We start from the raw sequence: 21,286 nt of genomic DNA, 5'->3' as shown, positions 1-21,286 counted from the left end.
AATACAAAATGAGCTTTATTTAAAATAAATGAATAGATGGATCCTTGACATTTTGAATAAGATACTATGAAATTATATTAATCAGCTTTGCCAGAAAACAAACAACTAATACAACTCTGTGACTAGATACAGGTTTATGTACTCTATATTTTAAACACACTATATTTTACTTGAGAGCTATCGACAATATTACCCGGTTCCCCGAGCCCACATAGATGGAGCTCGGTTCGGAAGTTGGAAACCGACTGTTCTAACTAATAGGTCACTGTTGAGTCAATTGGTTGACAGTCAAAAATATCTAACTTCCAGGCCGAGATCCATAAACAGGTAAGTCGAAATAAGAAATAAAGAAAAATGGTTAGAATCAATTGCAGTTTGTGACTAAACTGAGCAAATATACGAAATTATGGAATATAGATAGGAAAAAGGGATATATCCCATAGATAACAGAACATGCTTTCTTCGCCATTAATAAAGGCGACAATAGTTGGTCCACTCCAACCGATGATCAAATACAAAGCTTGCAAAGCTGCTTAACTTTTATAATAAATGATTATCTTTTAAACCGTTTGTTTTAATCAGTGAAAGTGATTCTCGTTACAATTATTATTTCGGACTTAATTTTAAGCGGGTGCTCGATTTTTTACAATATTCTTTATACGATTAAACGAAAAGTTATCGATATATTTTAATTTTAGTTTAAGAGCACTTATATCATCTCTAAGATCTGTTATCCTATTTCCTAGAATTATCTGTTACGTTAAAAGAAGAGATTATTTCCACGAAAAGAGAGTACAGTATAGTCGTCAAACGAATGGTGGATATTCTAACTGATAATGTGCTCATTCCTGACTACAATCGTACGAAATGAACTTGGTGGAATGAAGATTATTGCTTACTTATAACTTAATTGAAGAATGATGAAGATGAGTAGTACTGGGGGGTTTTCATGGAGTTTAAAGCTTAAGAATAGTTGAAATACTTCCGATAAACATGACTTATTCATCAAGTTAAATAATTTTGATAACTTCCTATGGTCAGACATAATAAAAACTAGTTCAATAAGAGTGATTCTGATATCTAGTCGAAAAATCCCGTTTTTAATTTCATATTTGTCTTGAAATCTAATAATGCATATATGTTGACACCAGAAATACTGAACACTAGCGACTATACTCTCTGGCTAAAGACAATATTGAATGATCTTATGCCGCTAAACTTATGGCAGGATACAAATAACAGTAATGGTAATAAACGAGAGCTTACCCTCCAGCAGGTGTGACTAGGCCACCGACATCTAATGGTCGAGGAATAGATCCTGCACTTGGCAAAGTAACAAGCATCTTTTTGGCTTCACTTTCAGCCATTGCAGATGTTGCTGCTTGATCTTCATCACTCTCATCGTCTGTATCCATATCCTGATCACCTTCTTCACCTTCAGACTCTTCATCAGATTCCAACTCGCCCCAATAACTGATATTTCCATGAGCTGATTTCATAATAAAGAATACGTGACAATACACGGTTGGTATATATTATACTAAAAAATCAAAGTCCCAAATATTTTCGAAATTGTCGGAAAGAACTTCGAATCCAGACTTCGAGATTGTTAAATAGCTTTGCTTTAAGTGTCTGTATTTACACCAATCTTAGCAATTTTTTCGTTCTGGTTGTTTGCCTTTAATATTATGAATCGAATGTCAACCTTTCTTTCGTATTCAAAAGGGAGGGGTATATAGATTGGTTATTTCTAGTCCACTTTTCTAAAATAAACGCTAGGTATAACGCTAAGAAAATTACTACCTAAACTCATCTTTAATTCCCATTAACAATGACATAATTGAAAATTGTTATTCTAAACAGTATCAACTCAGAAAGTATAACTCTTGTAACAAAAAATTAATGATCACTGGTTATCAGATTCAGTATACAGAAACAAATGAGCACAAAATAAGCGTCAAGATTATAATAATATCAACCATTTATTTGAAAATAAGAGAAATGTTCATAAACATTGCCTTGATTAGATAACAAGAGAAGTAAACTGGCAAACTAAATATACCAGCTAGAATACTTACTATCTTCCAGCAAAGCTACAACAATCAATATCTACATTCACGTAAGACATTTAAATGGATCCTTGATCTGATATGGGACCTGATATTAAATAGCTTTATTCCTAATCTAAAGCATTCTATGTAACAAGTTCAAATAAACCTAACATTAAGTTGTCGTCAAGACACACTGCTTTTAACTGTAGAATCACCTAAGAAATAGTGAAGTGTGTTTTTTAAAAATGTAAAAAACCTACCGATTTGCTCATCAGCATCCTCAAAAGTGGTTGGTGGGGGTGGGGGTGGTGGTACACCGGCAATATTACCTCCATTTCCAAACACATCTCCATAAACGGGACGTCCTAGCTCATCCACAGGAGGTTTACCCCATCCGCCAGGGTGGTAACCAAATGCACAACCATCCGGAATAGGAGCGTTTAGACCGGGAATCTTCAAATTGGGATACGAAGGAGGTGGACCATACCGTTGCATAGCAATCAACCATGGAGGAGGATATCGCTCAGCACCCTGAAGTGAAATTTGCAGAAAGTTTATTTTACTTTCGATACTAGGAGAATGGGAAAATAATCTACTTTTAATGGCCCTGGATTATCTCAATCTAATTTAGTCATGTGGCTATCCTTACTGATATATACATGTCGCCGATCCGAGCATATAATCATCGACTCAAAAAAAGGAATTAAATAAGTCAAATACGAAAATGAATTTTTGAATACGTATATTTCGTATAATCGTTGATCAGAAAGCGAAGCAAAACAAAATGAAGCGCAGTGGAGAAGGGGAGTGAGCCAACTAGGTTTAATCAAATGTTAATCGATATTCATAGGCAAAAATAAGATATGTGATGAGTAAGATGAGCAATGCACACACATACACTCATGTAAAAACAGTCAAGGTTGATAAGCGAATAATTAACAAGATCAAAATGTGATTCAAGAATGAATAATTTGGACAGTCTGGAAGCTAGAATAGGCTACGTGAGCTTGACATAGCAACCGACACTACATGCTTAACTAAGACATCTCAGAAGCGGCCCAAATTTAGTCCCTTCGTGCATCAGTTTGCACTTCACACAACGAATAATGAGTTCAGAATTTAATATACTTACTTAGATTTAAATAGTCGATTATTTTATCTTCTGAACATTAAATATCTCATAGTCTACTGCGAAACAACTATTTGCTCATTATTACATTTAATATCACATTTTTTCGAATCGTGTACATTTATGAATCGTCAAAACTATTTAAATGATTTTTTCAGCGAGGTTGTTTTCTACGGGATGGGGTTGCTAACCCCATGCCGAATCCTCCTCCTTTATCAGGACTATCAAAACTAATACCCTGAAAATAGGAAAAATTAATGAGTTGAAACCGGAAATTCGATGTATGGTGTGAACCACAATTGATGTATTCAGGGTTATCAGGTTGAAATCATGATAAAAAAAAACTAATGAAGTGTATAAACCGCAAAAAAATCTAGAAAATATAATCACCTTAGATTAATTTGATTCACACTTGTGACCCACTACATTAAAATAATAGCACGCAACCTTAAATTATCTATGTCATCCTATAAAATGCGAGCAAGTTTGTTGATACCTACACACATCAAAACTATACTATTTTATCAAAATCCTATCAAACTTTGATCACCACCAAAATAAAAAACCATCAAGTTGTTTGTTTTAAAGATAGAATCAACATACGATTCTGAGTAATTATATTCAAATCAGTATCTAATCTTAAAAGAAACGTGATATTATCAGCCGTTTTCAAACAAATCAAGGCAAAGTCCTACCTAATTTATGTACGAATAAGACAATGAAACAGAGCTAAACGATATCACGTAAAAATTAGTAAATAACGGTACTTGAGAATAGCACAGTATGTGACAAATAAGAACAAATGGCATCATACAAGCATCTCAGATCGTAAAAAGGAACCAGGAATCCAATGGAATTTTATTTTGTTTGAAAAGAATGCTGATAAAGCTGTTTAATAAAAATAAACTTAGCTCTGAAAAGTTCTGCTCCAATAGGTTATAGATCCGTAAGCGATATGATAAAATAATACATAAATAATCTATGAACACATGGTAAAAACTTAAAACTTACGGAGCCGGATGGTAAACCTAGAGCATTCCGAAGCTCATCTGACATATTACCAGGCTTTTTCTCCTTCAATTTTACTTCGAATTCTTTGCCTTCATAATAAAGATCGCCATGAATTGACAGTTTGGGTTTGGTTTGATACTTGAAGAAAGCATCGTGCAATTTGTGATAATCGATATCCACCTTTCCAACTTTAGGACGAATTTTTTCACGCATTTTTGTTTTTAATGTTTTGTCAGAATCCTGAAAATTAGTTTCAGATGAAACTATTATTATTGTAGTCTTTACAATTTAAGGACTAAAATACCTTACTAGTATGACTGTGATAATACCAATGACTTAACTTTGATTTTGGAATACCACAGCTCCATTCTCTCTTAGACCCAGCTACTCCAAAAGACAAACCTATCAGGAAGATTTATTTAATATAGATCAAAGAAGATTAATTCACAGTGGAAAACTGCCACACAGAATTAATACAATTGAATACCATACTGAACACAAGTAAAAGTCATGCGAAATCATACGGGGTTAATTAATACAATAAAAGTGTACTGGAAGTCAAAACAAATGAAAATCACATTAAATTAATACATAATCATACGCTTGATGTCTTCCGAATAATTAAAATTTGAAGATTTGACATTCCCAATTAACAGCAAGCTACTCTAGGGTTTACCTGAAAAAGTACTGTCTTCAGCCGATGTCAGTCAAACTATCTCCTCGCTCATAAATCCAACTCAGGGATTTGACCTGCCTGGCTCTTTGTGGGTTGGCAGAACGAGGGTAACCAGAAAGCACGAGAATATTACTGTGGCTATATGTGTCCAGAAAATAATTGTCTTACGTAACCGATTAAAATGTTTGGTCTATCTGTCTTTTCCTACGGCTACTTCATACGACGTCCTTCCACGGCTTCCTATTACATACCTTTCTATTCGTCAGTTATAGAGACCGGGAGTTGTGGACGAACAGTGGCATACTAGATAGGAATCTTAGGGGGACTGGCTGATATTTGAGGTATTGCTGACGCAGGATGGTGTGGTTTTTCAGCTTTCGACTCATCAAGGTCTTCACTGGTGATAAATTATTGGAGCTGCATCATTAGGAGTGGGGTTATATGTTAGGATATTCACAGGAATATCCCAAAAATTATCTCGAACGTAAAGTCGTATGTTTTCAGACTTTTCACATATTTCACATGTTACTTCCTATTGGTCATTATTTACAGTTGTCCTAACTACGACTTTTACGTGTCGTTTTCCTATTGGTCAATTTTGAGTTGTCCTAATTATAACCTTTACATGTCCTTTCTTTCCATTGGTTACTGTTCATAGTCACCTTAACTGTATAAATATGCCTTGTCTGTAAGTCATTTTTGTTCTGCTTCGGACCCCATAAACAATTCTCATTTAACGGCTGTGTTCTGATTTACTGGAGTTTGGGGAACAGTATTGGGGTCGTACTAGGATATCTGAATTTGGTCAATCGGTAGAAATTCGTGTAGTCCTATCGCAATACGCAATATTTCGCGACGTAACATTATACATAAATGAAAAACTAGAATTTTGGAAATACATGTCATTTGATTCTAGAAGCACCCTCTTGAATGTATTGACGAAACGTTGAGCTTGTTCATTTGACTGCGTGTCATATGACAGCGAACGCATTTGGTTTCTTTTCGGCTGCCAGTTTATGATAAATTATTTGACTTTCTGAGTTGTAGTCGCTGAGTAGTGCTTGTTGAATGTGCTCCACAGCCGCCAGAAGTGCTCAAATGGCACTGGACAAGTGAATTACTGCATAGGTTTCCGTAGAAAACGTAGCCATCACCGGTTTTTCGGTTTCCATTAGCCACTCATTTATTCAAGTGTCAAAATAAATCCTAAGTATTCCAGTGAATTCAAAAAATTACACTTTTTAAGACGCAGCGGGGACCCGTTTTTATTGTGGAATTGTCCTAACCCGACTGCAAAGGTCTGTAGGTCATTTAGCAACAACCAAGATACCGTCCAAGTATGAAGTTACTCCTCGAATATTAGATAATGATGCATATCATACGAGTGGCCTTGGACAGCCAAATGAAAACTGGTCTCTGGGACTCGTAGGCAGAAATCCATGAGTTCTGCGTCCGTCGGTAACAAGCTTTTCCAAAAGAAGCCAGTGCCTTAATGGTTGTACTATAATCCAACTATAAAGACATCTCTGTCGTTTAAATCATCATTCAAAAACAACCCGACTGTTTCTGTTACCTTGACGTGGCGACTGGGTTTGCCTGTCGTGATGGGCCGGTCGAGCTATACTAGGTGGAACGATCGTTCCTAAAGGTCCTACCATTTCAGGCAGGTCGGTTGAAGAGCGGTAAGACTAAAAGCAGCAAACCCAAGGTCTGAATGTGAAGTCGTGCCGCTGATTGTACACAGGTGTGACGGCAGCAAGATGTTTCCCTCAGACAACTAGCATGACACATACTGTCTTCCCACAAAGGGTGGGGTTAGAAAAGATAGACCTAAAAATGCACACTACACCTTACCCCACGGATTTCCGTCCCCGGCGGTAGGGTCTCAACAAGTATGGAGCTAACACGAAAACTACCCAGGAAAATGTCGCGTGACTGGTTTCAAGAATTTGTTCCTTGGGCACTGCGGTCATGCTCTCAGGTCACTAAGACCACCTCTAACCGCGTGACTATCGTAACCAATGGTTGGAGACTCTGGGTGACATGGCTCAGAATCGATCACAATGGCGTAGGTATATACACTCTTTGTCTTCCCTTAAACCGTGAGGTTAAAATTACTTTATACCTTTCTTTCTAATTCTTTCTTGCTGTGCTGTATTCTTATCCACAATCTTTCTTTTATATATTACTACCTTTGAAGTAACTACTTCTACTAATTGTATGGGCTCATTGACTTTCACCAGGTGTACATAAGGAATGGATTTTTTAAGTTGCGACAAAAGAGACGTTAAGGTCTAGTAGTAACGCTGCTTGAACACTTTAGTAATAACCTAGACCTGATTCCCAAACATCGTCGGACGGTTTCAGCAGTTTCATTAAATCATCCGTATACATAGTGGATTGTCAGCCAAATGAAGACTGTCAAACCAGTCGAGACCAATAAGGTTCAGGTCAGAGTTAGTGAAACAGAATGACATTATAGTTGAACGCGGGATTTTAAAACGACATATTGAAATAATCCTGACAATGGCAGGTTACCTACACAAGTATTTATTTTCCTGTTTAGTTATAGGTTGTTCCACCGATGGCCAAATCTCATATGCCATGATGGTTACGTCAGACTTCATTTACCTGTAAGTGTGCAGAGTAGTCATTGATTAGCGGGCTAATAAACCTTCTCTATATCGGTCTTTTCGTTTGACTGGTCACAAGTAAATTTTAGGACGTCATTGCTATGTTACTTGTGGGTCGGCTTCTTGGTTTGTTAAATCTTCCAGGTTGGCAATGGCCGTCTTTACGACCAATGGTGTCGATGGTGTTTGAAAGGGCAGAACTTGGTAAATTGCCACATTTTACAGCCCCAGCATGGAGAATGTGGAGTCGTTCGGAAAGGAAATTCGCTTTTCAAACTTGAACTTCCTGAGGGAACATACGCGACCGAGTTTGTTTTCCGATAAAGTGCATTATCTTTAGTGCAGCTCTAACCACCAAACTGAACAAGTGTGATATTACGTTCCAAGTTCACAAATCGCTGATACTCATTTGTGACATTAATCGATGTTAATTTTGTTTCCCTGTCCAGACGACTGCCCCCAAATGCCCTGGTACGGCCGAGAGTGGGGAGAGTCTACTCTCCCTCTCGAAATGCTCTCACATGGCCAGCGAATATATAGCCTCTGCCAGGGAAGTCCTACTCACTGCCTTCTCGTGGCGGGGGTGTTGTTTACGAAATTGAGAGGACGAAAAGTGAATGTCCGGCTCTTTGACCGGGTTGGTGGACACGGAGGGTCCATCTAGGGGAGTTGGAAAACCCTGATTCCAAACCAATGGTGCACATGGGCTCCAGTATCCTGAAGGAACGAATGGCGAATGAACCTGTTGTTGGTCAACGGCTACCATGGGACTGAATCTCCTCACGATGCTCCACTGCCTTGTGGATTAGATCTTTCGGTCAAAGGTTCCGGGTGTGGGCCCCTAAGAAAACCACCTGCTTCAGTTTGGGCACCTGGGCAGTATCACAGCCCTCAAGCAAATCGGATGAGATTTGTATGGCGCATATGTGTCTGGTGCTTCCTCGTACCAATATTTATGTGTTTAAATAAATAAAATAAATTAACCGGTTTGGTGGACAAGGCGAGTCCACCTAGGGGAGTTGGAAAACCCTGATTCCAAACCAATGGTGCACATGAGCTCCAGTATCCTGAGGGAACAAATGGCGTACGAATCAATCGTTGATCACCGGCTACCATGGGACTGCATCTCCTCACGATGCTCCACTGCCTTGTGGATCAGATCTTTCGGTCAAAGGTTCCGGGTGTGGACCCCTAAGAAAACCACCTGCTTCAGTTCGGGCACCTGGGCAGTATCACAGCCCTCAAGCAAATCGGATGAGATTTGTATGGCGCATATGTATCTGGTGCTTCCTCGTACCAATATTTCTGTGTTTAAATAAATAAATAAATAAGTCCAGACGACTAAGTAGATACATTCTAATATTATCAAATTTGAATGAATGTAAACTCCAAATGAGTATTAATAACTTGCTCTCTTGTTGCCGATTTAAGCTTAATTTTTTCGAACTTCGTATTCACAACGAAAATATGCATGAAGAAATCATCTGTTTCATATATCATCAACTTCAAGCAGTCTCAGAGTACTAAACAGGGAAAAGTTATCAACATAATGTGACTTAAAGACTTACATGTTTCGTCAAATGTTTTATGGCGTGAATTTCAAGGTATGATGGAGCAGTATGTAGTTCTGTTAAACCAAGTCTACTGAACAATATACCGATTTACCAATAGTCTTGAACAGTGGTCTTGAGTGCTGTTGGAGGTATGAGGCAAAATAAACTTCAAACAGGTATTCACACAACCGAAACTATGTATCAACGGTAGCATTTGTTTTAGGAGCATAAATACATTTAGCTATGTTGTAAGCTATTCCATTTTTTGAACGTGCAATACTTAAAAAAGAAACAGAGGATACTCTAGATAGCAGCTTGAAGTCCGTAGAATTTCATTGACTTAAGTTGTTGCCACAACAGTAACTACACTTTAACAGAACCAAACTAAACAAAACTTGGGAATTATGTAGATGACGGTTACCAGGATAAAAGAGAAAATATACAAATTTAAAGGAAAGGACTTAAGGAACTCACTTTGTCTTGTACCGTTTGTCGCATCTCCATTATTCCTGTGCGAGCAATGAAGTCGGGTAAGCGAAAAGGAGGTTTCTCGAAACCACGTTTACCCTGTAGATATTTTCTTTTTGCACACCAGTGTTTGGGAACTGGTACAGTATTTCGATATGCCTTCAAGAAAGCTAGTAAAAGTGGATCTTTGGCACAGACATCCCACATTTCGATGACATCGGGACGTGCTACCATCTGTTTGAGTGCAGCAACGCTAGGACGGTTGAGACGTTTTAACTTTTTCTTGCTTAGTGCCTCAATCCCATTAGACCCTGAATCTAATCCCCCTGCAGAACCACCTTTGGACTGTGGACCTTTATTCGATTCAGGATCTTGACTTGGGAAACGCCGCCTGGCTTCGTTTGCTGAAGCCTCTTCTGCAAGAAGTGCAGCAGTACGAGCCTTCAAATTGATGTCAGTATGTGATACTGGTTTAGAGGGAACAGAATCTGCCTCATCATCAGCCAACTAGAAATAAAGTAAGAATAAACACTTCAGTAGGGGGACTTTTGCAAACTTTTAGTACGATGGAATTAGGAAAGCAACTAAGTAAATAATTTATAATAAAGTGTACAAAAAATGAAGGAACGATTAGGAAGAATATATATTCATGTGATGAAGCCCTAAACAATGATTACAAGTTATAATATGATGTTGTAAATACTTAAATTTCTAAGTTCTGGTAGCTAAGAGATTGGAAGCAATCTGCAGATTAAGGGGAATGTTCTGAAATAAGATAACAGAAAATTCCTTAAAGCTGCTAATGGTATAAAGGTGAACCTGCTAAACTTTTTTCTCTTGAATATATTTCGATCAGTTTGCCAAATACAGTGAGACTTGTAGCGATTGTGCTTAACCCATGTTAGAAAAGAGAGATGAAATTAATATAGGAATCAGAAAATGGGAAGCTAACGTCGAAAGTATGATTCAGAAGACAACTAAAATTAAGGCGTCCAACCCTATCACCGTCCAATGTTATCACCGAGTCTTTCTGAACATGAGCCAGGAGAAATGACACCAAACACTCAGATTATAACGAATAAGCATCTGAATACAAAATCGTTAATCTTGAAAACATCACGTAACGGCAGCATTTTAGAAACACAGGAATTTGATTCGATGCACTTCGAAGTAAAAACACTCCAAAACCGAACACAAAAAAGCAGTCATCTCTACGTTCCGAGACACTTTTCAGTCTCGTGTCAATAACTTCTCTCAGTTTAAGATCGTTGTCTCGAACCCATGCATTTCGTGGTGGCGTCAAGCAATCGTAAAACCCGAATCACAAAGTATTATTTTGGAGGTTCGTAATAATCAATGTATGAAAGGCAAGGAATAGCGGTAACGCAACTGATTTGTGTTGGACTAAAAAGACCCGTTATCTCGAACGTCTACCACCGTGAAATTTGAAGCACATGAGTAGAGGATAAGGTTTAAATAGTTTGGAATGAAGAGCACTGACAGGCGCATAGAGTGGAAGGAAAATAAAGACTTACAGCTGATGAATAGTGTGGGATGTTATTTAAGTCTAGAGATGGCGGGAATAAACAAAATCTGAGTCTTTATTCACATGAAGACAAATATTCAGAATTAATGATCGATTGCAAAATAGGTAATTAATATCACGTGTTTACGCTCAATTCAAGCCGTATGGATTCTAAAACGTGACAGTCAATCCTTAATGTCCGGAAGCAGACTTTCAATGAACATAATGACATATCACTAAACATGACAATAGCCTACCAATCGTAACTCACCTTGAAGCGTTCGAACGGCCCTTTATATTGAAACTCTATAATTTCATCTTCTGGTTCAGGGTCACTTCCTTCGTCTTCATGCACTCCATTAGGATAGTCTAAAACCCCATTTGACAAATTTGGCTGGTTTTTCAGCTCTCTACGCCGCTTCAGTGAAGCTTTTTTCCTTAATTTCTTTTTCCTGTTACGTTCTTGTTGTCTACTGAGTCCATAAGAGAAATTAATAGAGTCAAACGACGGTTCAACTGAGTTCGTAAGAGTCAACGCCATTAACGCACCAAGCACAAATATGGCGCTTTACAACTAACTTTCAATATCCAATAATGTTGTGACGAAGTAGTATTTCAGTCTTCAGTCTTCAGTAATGAGGGTTATTTATTTTTAGTCACTTCTCGAGGAAATGGTATGATTTCAGGTCATTGTTGTAGTTCAGTGTGTGAAGCCTGGCCTCTCAGTTGAACAAATCTCAGAAGAATTGATTAATATTACTAGACTATGGGAGACTACATTAAGGACAAAGATTACATTTAAGTAATCCCATCAGTTGAATTTTAGGTGGATACAAAAACAAACTATTCGTCTCAGATTGAAAAGAACAGGAGATTACATGGCCTGTGGTAATCCTGGTTATGGTGTTCTCTCAGTCGATCCAACTTTCTCTTGAAAGTGTCCACAGATGGAGATTCGATCACGTGTTGTTAAAATGAATTCCATCCGTTGATGGTTCCATGGGAAATTGATAGTCAGCTGGCAATTAGTTTGTTCTAGTTCTGTGAACTTTTCCAGAGTGACCTCGTTAATTCTCCATTTTGAAGACGAGACACGTAGGGACATATCAGATTCAAGTTCATCACTAAGTAATTTAAAGCTGTGATCAAATCGCCTCTGGTTCTTCTATATGACAACAGAAAAAGGTTTGGTTTAGTTAGTTGAGCATCACATGAGAGATTTTCTATCCCGGGAATCAGCTTAGTTGTGGTGCTTTGAACCTTTATCAACAGCTCACTGCCACATTTTTAAGCAGGGGCTAGCCACTTGTATGCAGTATTCGAGTTTAGGCTGAACGAATGCTGTATACGTACTCAAAAATATTTTAGTGTCAATATGGATAAGGGTTTTATGTATTGACCATATGGTTCTAAAACCTTTGGTAGCAGTCGCATGTCAGTCTGTCGTAGTTTCTAAGTCTTAGACAGCTACGACTCCTAAGTTATTGTGTACCTGGACAACAGGTAGCTCAATGTTATTCACCGTGTATGTATTTGTACTTCGGTGATCATCATAATGCTCTTGAAAACATTTATCGGCGACTGGACCATTCAGATGATTTTCCAGGTTGTTTTGAAGATCTAAACTATCATACTTACTTTTTACCGTTCTCTATATTTTGACATCGTCAGCATGTGACAAAAGCGTTGATGGTAAGATACTATGAAGGTGATTAACGTATTGGAGGAACAACCAAGGCCTCAGACTGTATCCTGATATACTTTGCTAAGCACAGATTTCCATCTAGAAAACTTAGGGTCCATACATACTCTTAACTGATGCGCAGCTAGGAAGTTCTCCATCTACATTGCTAAATTTCCATCAATTCCTATATTACTTAGCTTATACGATAGCTGATTGTGAGGATCTTTATCAAAAGCTTTGCTGAAGTGAATGTAAGCTTAATCTATAAGTAACTTCTAATCTTTAAGAACATACCAACTTTCACGGACTACAAGTAAGTTAATGAGACAAATAACATGTTCTAAAGCCATGGTGCTTTTCAGAAAGAATCCCGTTTTCACCGAGGTACTTAAACAATGTCCCAATAATCTGTAAAATTTTAAAAACCACGCTGGTTAGATTTACAGGTCGATAATTCTCGGGTTCGTGTCTCGTTCTTGATTTGAAAACAAGTCTTACTATAGCACTCTCCCCATCTTTTAGTAATCAGCCCTGGGTTGTAATCAGATTTAAACATATGCTTAGAAGATTTGCGACAAAATTAGCTAATTCCTTCAGTAACCTAGAATGTATCTCATCTAGTCTCGTGGATCTGACTATACCGCGCCCATTTAACAGATCAAAGACATTGAGTTCTTTAATGGTCATAGTATCCAGTGTGTGTGGAGGGGTTGTACAAACTGAAGGAGAGGACATACATACATTGCCAAAAGAATTTGAGAGTACCTGATCTACATCATGATCGTCCTCCACTAATGATGCAGTACTACTGTCTCCTCATAGTGCTAGGATATTTCCTCTGGGGTGGAAACAAGTTCACAATCTGGGTTCTTCCATTTGCATTTCCTGAACCTTTCATAGTAGCCTAGGAACATAATCATAAAATGAGCGAAGTGACAAGATAATATCCAATAAAAAGTGTGACCAAATAATAATATATTCTGAAAATAATATTTACAGAATTCACACCAGTTTACAGGCATGATCAGATTGATATAGAAATCAACATTTAATGTAGAGAGCAAACATGAAATATAAGAAAGTTTTATGTTTGCTGGTTTAGTAATTGATAAGTAGTTTATATATGGCATATATCACGGCAAGCCAATGCAACACCAGGGAACTTGTCATTTTTTCTTAAGTGGATAGCCTGATGATTAATCAACGTTGTTCTGTAAGGTTATTTCCAGTGCCAGAGCGAGTTATTGATAATTATCTACAACTAGAGAAAGTAAAATAAAAGCAAGGAGCACGGAACAACAAAACAATGATAGCAAGTAAGAGGTTAAACACTTAAAGTTCCGATAATCTCACTTGTGGAGTAAGATACACTTGCAGGCGCTAGAGCATTTAATGCGTTTTCAGGGGAGCAATAGGCATTAATTGAGCGAACAAACAATGGGAGAGAGTTTAACCTACGCATAGTTTGAGGTAGATTATTCCAGAGCCTAGAAAACTTACAGGTAAAGTAATTCATATAGAGAGAAGATCTAGAATATGTTTGTTTCGCTAAAGACAAGGAGTTACGAATGTCGTAATGTGAAGCTTTAGCATATTGAATCGCCTGGCTGGATGTGAAGGAGAGTTTGTTAAGTATTTTGAAAAAGAAGATAAGGTTAAGTTTGAGTCTCCTCTTCCATAAAGGGTCAAGCCCTAGTTTACTACACCTCGAATTATATGTCAAGACACTATCAGTTCCAAGAGTACGAAGTGTAAATCGTCTCTGTACTGATTCCAGTCTTAATTTATCCTTTATGCGCGTGCTACTAAGGAGAAACGCGCAGTATTCGAGGAGTGGTCGAACACAGACTTTGTACATTAGAATACGAGATTCGCTGTTATGAAGGTTTCGAGTTATATAACCTATAAGGCGTTGAGACTTGGACGTCTGTTTCATTATCTGTTCAGTAAACGACAAGTCGTCGGAGTACCTAAGTCCTAGATCTACTACTGTGTGTAACCTAGATAACATTTCACCATTTATGGTAAGATCGAGGTTGAGTGATGTATCACCGAAGCATAACCATCCACATTTAGCTGTATCAAGCTCCAGTTGCCATTTCGAGCACCAGTGTGCTACCTTGTTAAGCTCCGTGCTGATACAATTTTGAATATTGCTCAGCTCATGTGAAGAAAATGAGTACACCACCTTAAGATCGTCTGCATACAAAATGGACTTACCCACACTAAAACACTCACAAATATCATTAATGAAAACTAAAAAGAGCAAAGGACCTAAGACACTACCCTGAATTACCCCACTTCTAACAGGGACGGCATTCGACAATGAAGAGTTGATTTTAACTATTTGATGTCGATTGCTGAGGAAGGAATCAAACCAGGCTAGTAACGGGTTTTGGACCCCATAAGATGCGAGTTTACCTATGAGAAGTTGGTGGTTGACCATGTCGAAGGCCTTAGAAATGTCCAGGTATAGCACTAATACTAGATATCCTTGGCTACGAAGAGAATAGACTAAATTAAAAAAAATCAAAATGACATGTCATACAGGATCGATTTTTAAGAAATCCATGTTGCGAATCATCAATAAATTGTTCAGTCAATAAATAGTTGGATAGTTCGTCGCTAATAATTTTTTCCATAATCCTAGAGATAACTGGAGTAATATTTATTGGCCGATAGTTGTTCATGTCAGTCTTATCTCCGGATTTGTAACGTGGTATGATGTACGCGGTTTTCCAACGGTCAGGATAAGAGCCTGATTCCATAGAGAGAGTAAACAGCTTAAGGAGAAGTGTAATATCTGGACCACCATATTTTTGTAGAGAAATGATGAAATCCCGTCTGCTCCGTGACCTTTCGAAACCTTGAGGTTATTTATAACCTTACTAATTTTCAGACATGTGAAGGAGATAGATTTAATTGAGTTACCAGTCATGCATATAACTCTAGAAACAGAGCCATTTATGGATTCTTTGTCATTTGCAAAATTACCACTGAAAAGGTCTGCTATAGTTTTTGGGTCATATATAAAACTATTATTATGTAGGATGCATGGTATATCAACATTTTGAGTTGATTTAGCATGTTTATTGTAAAGGTGGATTAGGTTTTGCACTTTTGAGTTAGTACTTAGTGCTAATAGCTCTTCATTGATGGCTTTTAACCTATGTTTCTCTTTAATTTGGTTAAAAATTATTGTTATTTGTGTGACTGCCGTGAAGTCGTTAGATATAAAATAACGTTTCTTTAGGCGTCAGTTTATTACGATATTTAGCTGGTATATATAATTCGTAAGGTTTACTAATCCTGTAAGTCTTAATTGGTGCACAGGAGTCTAGACAAGAGTTAACAATCAAATAGAATATGTTGATGGCATCTGTCAGACTATTACATGAGAAGAATTCATCCCAGTCTGAGAGTTTGATCAGTGAGCGCAAGAGGTCCCAGTCTGCATGCTTATAGTCTCTATAATTGCAGGTTCTTTGAATTGGTCGGTTGTAGGAGGGATAAATGGGGAGAGCACAAGCTACTATCCTATGATCACTGCTTTCAAACTCGTTGTATACTTGTACAGATAGGGGAATGATATCTCTACTAAATATTAGATCAAGTGTATTATCACCCCTTGTTGGGGTACGAACCCACTGTGACCAGCAGTACAGATTAAGGATTGATAAAAATTCATCATTGCTTGACTGACAACTACCGGTACTCCAGTTAATCCCAGGATAATTGAAATCGCCAGTGATAATCTTAACACTGAAGTTTAGAGTAGATGCGTGTATAAATGCATTGATAATAAGATCATTCAAATTATCAGTACTATCAGGAGCTCTATATATACAACCTAGGAGTAGACTTTGATTTAGGGTATTGATTGATATCCAGATCGATTCTGGTAAACTACTCAGGATACTATCTCCAACTTTGTTAGTTGTTAAGGTATCCAAAGCAAATATAAGACAACCGCCTCCTCGCTTAGTTTCTTTGTCACAGCGATAGAGTCGATAGTTTTGGATATTTAATTCGGAATCGGCCACTGCTGGATAACACCACGTTTCAGTGATAAGTATAAAAGAAGGCTTGGCTAGAAAGGCTAAGGTTCTCAAGGCTGAAATTTTGTTCAGAAGTGAACGTGCGTTAATAAGTAATAAGTTTAAAAAGGGAGTGTGTAGTGTAAAAAAACCGAGAGCATCCTTATCGATGGTATGAGTTCTAGCTATGCCTGGACTATGGTTTAATGTGTTTGCCGGATCGCATGGGCTACAGCATGAGCGAATTGTAGTGCTAGTGGAACAAGGGATCTCTGGAGGCCGAAAAAAATCCTTATTTTGGTAAGGTTGAATAATTTGTTGTACTTATTTTGGTGGGCAATTAGGACAGGTGCCTGCATGTTGGGGTTGCGTTACATCTTGCAAGTTTATTATTTATAACATTTGGGGGAAACCATGGGGCACGTTGATTCATTGCCGTCTGTCTAATAGTAGGCCTGCTTACATGATGGTTGTAGTGGCCGTCTCGTGTAACGTTTGAACGAAATGCGTCCTTATAACCTCCCTTACGATGAGTAGGGTTAAGCATGGTTTCAGAAATTATACTTTTGTTTGGTAAGGCCGTTGAAATATTTTTGGTAATCGGTTTAGAACTAGAAGGTTTTTTATTTACTTTCTTCTTAATTGGTATATTCTTTTTAGGTTTAGCAGTGTTTTTATGAGCCATCACAATAAAATCAGGTGTTTGATTGTGGGCTTCCGATATTACACTGGAAAGAATGACATTAGTGTCTCCATCAGATATGTCCTGGTTATCTAGGGCCACTAGGGGTATGAGAGGCAAGCTAGCACACTGCATTGGTATATCAGTACACTGACTAACATGAGGTAGATTAGCTGCACCAGTGGGTTAAGCTGCTGGCGCGATCACATTTGTTGTGACCTCAACAATGTTATTTTCGTTCATGGTACGCTTTTGTGTTAGTCTTTGATTGGTGGTTTTGTCTGAGACTATACGAACGTTTTTAAACTTCGTATGCGCACAGACTAGCTGTTCAGATTCTTTCAAACGTTCCGCTAATAAATGGGAATCGAATCTAAACAGGATAGGGCACGAGTATTTTTGATGCTTTTTGTTAAGTCGGATACATTGGCATGGACTGTCCTGGAGATTAGCTGCCTTTAGTATCGAGTTTCTTACAGTTTTAATGGCAACTTTGTCCGGTATATTATATATAATCACATTATTTCGAGAGATTATTCGTTTGGTGACTTCACTAGCTATCAAGTCGATGACTGATTCTACTTTGATCCTGTCTTCAAGTTCAGAAGTAACTATATCCTTTGACAACAGCAGTCGAAGGGGTGACGGTGTCTTTAGTTCTAGTTTAAGATCATCATGCTTTAATAAAGAGCCCGCAAGTGACTCCACTTTAGAACGCATATCACTTAATTGCTTATAGACAGCGGCTAATTCGCTCTTAATAAGATCGATACCATCTGTTCGTGAGTTAGAACTCATTATTAAGTTTCTTGGTATGGGTGAATGTAGATCCTGACAATTATTGGAAAATCTCAAGGGCCAGCATGATAGCTGCATTTGGCCAAAGTTAAGAACACCACAAGTTTTGACAGTATCCCCATGCAGTCGTTAAGTGTTTTCGGACTTTCTGTTAGTGAAAGACTTAGATCGCACTTCATCAGGGTTCTGAGTAGGCAGTGGCAGCAGTGGAGGTAGTGTGTTCAACAAATCAGATATGTTTAGTATCCTTACCATGGAGTTAAAAAACTCCCAATTCCTCTCATTATTGACCACTAAGGAACGTTTCTGGATAGTTTATACTTCTCAGACATTTTTATTGTCTAGCAAATATGCTTCCATTTTTCAGCAGTAAATAATTTTTTCTGTAGAATATCGCTCTATCAACGTTACTTATGCGTTTGGCTTGATTAAATTTGTCCAGTCTGAGTCTAGTGGCAAAAATTTTAAGTCATTAGCAAACATTCTAGGAATCACGAGAAATACAATAATCCTCGAAATAGCGAACTAGTCTTACTGAAAGTATGGGTTACGACTAAATGTGGATCAACAGCATCTATGCAGAATGCCATTTTCTTTTATGATTGATTGACGACCAAATTTTCGGCATTTTGTTCGTCTAATATGTATTCGTGGAGAAAGCTAGATCTTTCTCACATGATATACATAGAATGAGGAACTTGGATTGTAAATAATGAATTTTGTAGTAACCGTTTGCTCTTAAGCACACTCGAATCCCCACAGGGGAACATGCAGGACATTCAGGACTCGCAGCAAAAATGATGCTACCGAACTAACACCAGATTGCATACTCGAAATAGTTAAGAGGATATGGGGTCCAAAAATATGTTATTCGCGCAATTTTTAACTCTGAATCGAAAAGCTCTTGGTCTCTTATAGGAGAATTTCAGTGGGTCACTACTCTTTAAAGTTCATGGAAGTGCACAGTCATGTGGTTTCTTTGGAACTTTTTGTGTTCTACATCGTCTAACGTTGTTTGGTCATTGAAATTTAATAGACTCGAAACTAACCAGAGGGAGGAGTTGGGAGCAAGAAAGAACTCTATATGCTTTAGCCATAATACACAGAGATAAAAGCACAGTATTTGTCTACTACAGCTTTAATGGTATATTAATCATCAAAGCAAGTGATCCTGAAAGGCTTAAAAACTAATTTTGACCCCATCAGTTTTGCTGGACACACACTGTTGGGGACGCTTAGTCACTTATCTGCACGAGATCATCACTGCGCTAGACTTCCTTTGTAACGAGCAGTCAGTTTAAATCATATACTGAGCGTATAATCGGATTCCCTCATTCATGAATTCTGATTTGATTGGTTTTGAGATACTTCATTATAATGGTTGCACAGACAAAAGAGTCACTGAATAACTGTAACATTCTTGTACCTATTAGTCCTGATTGTTTAGGATCATATCCTTGAAACAGAATCGAAAATGTAATCCGGATAATGCTTGGACACTGTCCGCTAAAGCACAGATTTCAGTAGTTCCCCATGGTTATTCTTATCGAAAATATATTCTTTAACTGTATTGCATCTCGCACTAGTGTCAGAATTGTATCAATGTGTTTGTGAGGATATCCGCACTGTTATGTTTATATGTTACCTGAGTACGTTATCGAAACATAGTTGACTGATGCGTTTGTAACTTACTGTGTCAAGAAAGCCAATTCAGGTGTCAAACGGTTACTTATAAACTTCAGATAACAAACCCAAATGTATTGTTCCAATCATAATCATAACAATTGCAATGTCGAGTCGCTGAAATTAGTGAAATCATTGCAACCTAATCGATAGGATTCAGTCAGCACTAAAGGATCAAACAAAAATGAAACTGTTCGATACTCAGTGAACAAAAAATTGCAAATACATCATGCAGGGGGTCAGTAGCAGCTCGGATAGCTTAATGAAATTTACGAGTAAACACTGTGTTGAAAAGTGCCACATGGTACCAAATTAAAGTCAAAAGTTTCTCTTCAATTATCCCCAACCACCGTCCTACGTTCCATCTAATGTTGTTGGTGGTGAAAGGTCAGCTGGAAGTTCCTAGGAGGCCACATTCATGCTGTATCCTGTAGTTATTTCAGAATGTAGTTGTCTAACGGCTATATGATTGCAGTGGTAAAGAAATCCCCAAAATAAATAGTTTTTTAAGCTTCCAACAATAATCCTGATCTCATTGGTTTTACTGAGCACACCGAACGATAAGATTCACTAGTATGGGTGGTGAATTAGCGGAGGACATATGAGCTATCTCAAGTCAAGTGGAAAGGAAGTTTCTCTTGGAAAACGATAGGATCAAAGAGTCACTGAATAACTTGATCGCGAGAGGAGGTTGGGCTAGCCATGTAAATGTTTCTGTAGACTTCTAAACCACAGGTCACAGCAAAGTTTTCTAAAGATATCCCACCCAAACTTAGAGCGTGTCAGTGGGCCATGCTTTAGTCTCACTGAAATCTGTGAGGACCGGGATTCTCCAGGTGGTGTTTGTAGTATTTTTTATTCTTATCAAATACCCAAGTCTACAATAAGTATTTATAGGAGCTACGAAGTTACGGCAAGTTGTGGCTAAGTATGCACAGGCTAGAGTATGGCGAGAGTTTCTGAAGGCTATAGGAAATTGTGGACAGGTGGTCTAACATTTCTGAAGCCAAGTTGAGATATTTTCTGAATATTCCAGGGCATTTGTAATTGTGAGTATAAATATCAGGCAGTTGTGTTAGAGTGGATCCAGCGAGTATGGGCAAAGTAGGTGAAAGACCTCTCTGAAGTATCGTATAATAATATACTACGACATGACTCATTCCCTCCAACTTGCAGAGGCAATCAGGCAGTGACTTGTTTCATAATAACTGATGATTTTGATGTTAATGTATTTTCCCAAAGTTGACCATCGGAGAGAATTTTCTTATAATGTTTAGAAAGCAAAGTTCATACACTTTCGCATCCGGACGTCATTCGATGAAGCTTTTCCACAGTATATGGAATCAGACTCTTACT

At 37.9% G+C, this 21,286-nt stretch overlaps 1 protein-coding gene across 1 annotated transcript; it reads right to left on the bottom strand.

The window, feature by feature from the left end:
* Positions 1 to 1,262: 1,262 nt before the first annotated feature.
* Positions 1,263 to 11,587, bottom strand: Smp_096810.1 (hypothetical protein; the record flags this gene model as incomplete). Its single annotated transcript, XM_018792869.1, has 5 exons — positions 1,263 to 1,489; positions 2,312 to 2,582; positions 4,192 to 4,431; positions 9,528 to 10,028; positions 11,318 to 11,587. 5 exons carry the CDS (start codon positions 11,585 to 11,587, stop codon positions 1,263 to 1,265), a joined length of 1,509 nt encoding a protein of 502 aa, XP_018644428.1.
* Between the last annotated feature and the right edge of the window lie 9,699 nt (positions 11,588 to 21,286).

The sequence above is a fragment of the Schistosoma mansoni genome (genome assembly GCF_000237925.1).
Source record: "Schistosoma mansoni, WGS project CABG00000000 data, chromosome 1 unplaced supercontig 0210, strain Puerto Rico, whole genome shotgun sequence".
Classification (NCBI taxonomy): domain Eukaryota; kingdom Metazoa; phylum Platyhelminthes; class Trematoda; order Strigeidida; family Schistosomatidae; genus Schistosoma; species Schistosoma mansoni.
Note: the sequence above shows the minus strand (reverse complement) of the source record. Positions and strands in the feature narration are given on the sequence as shown.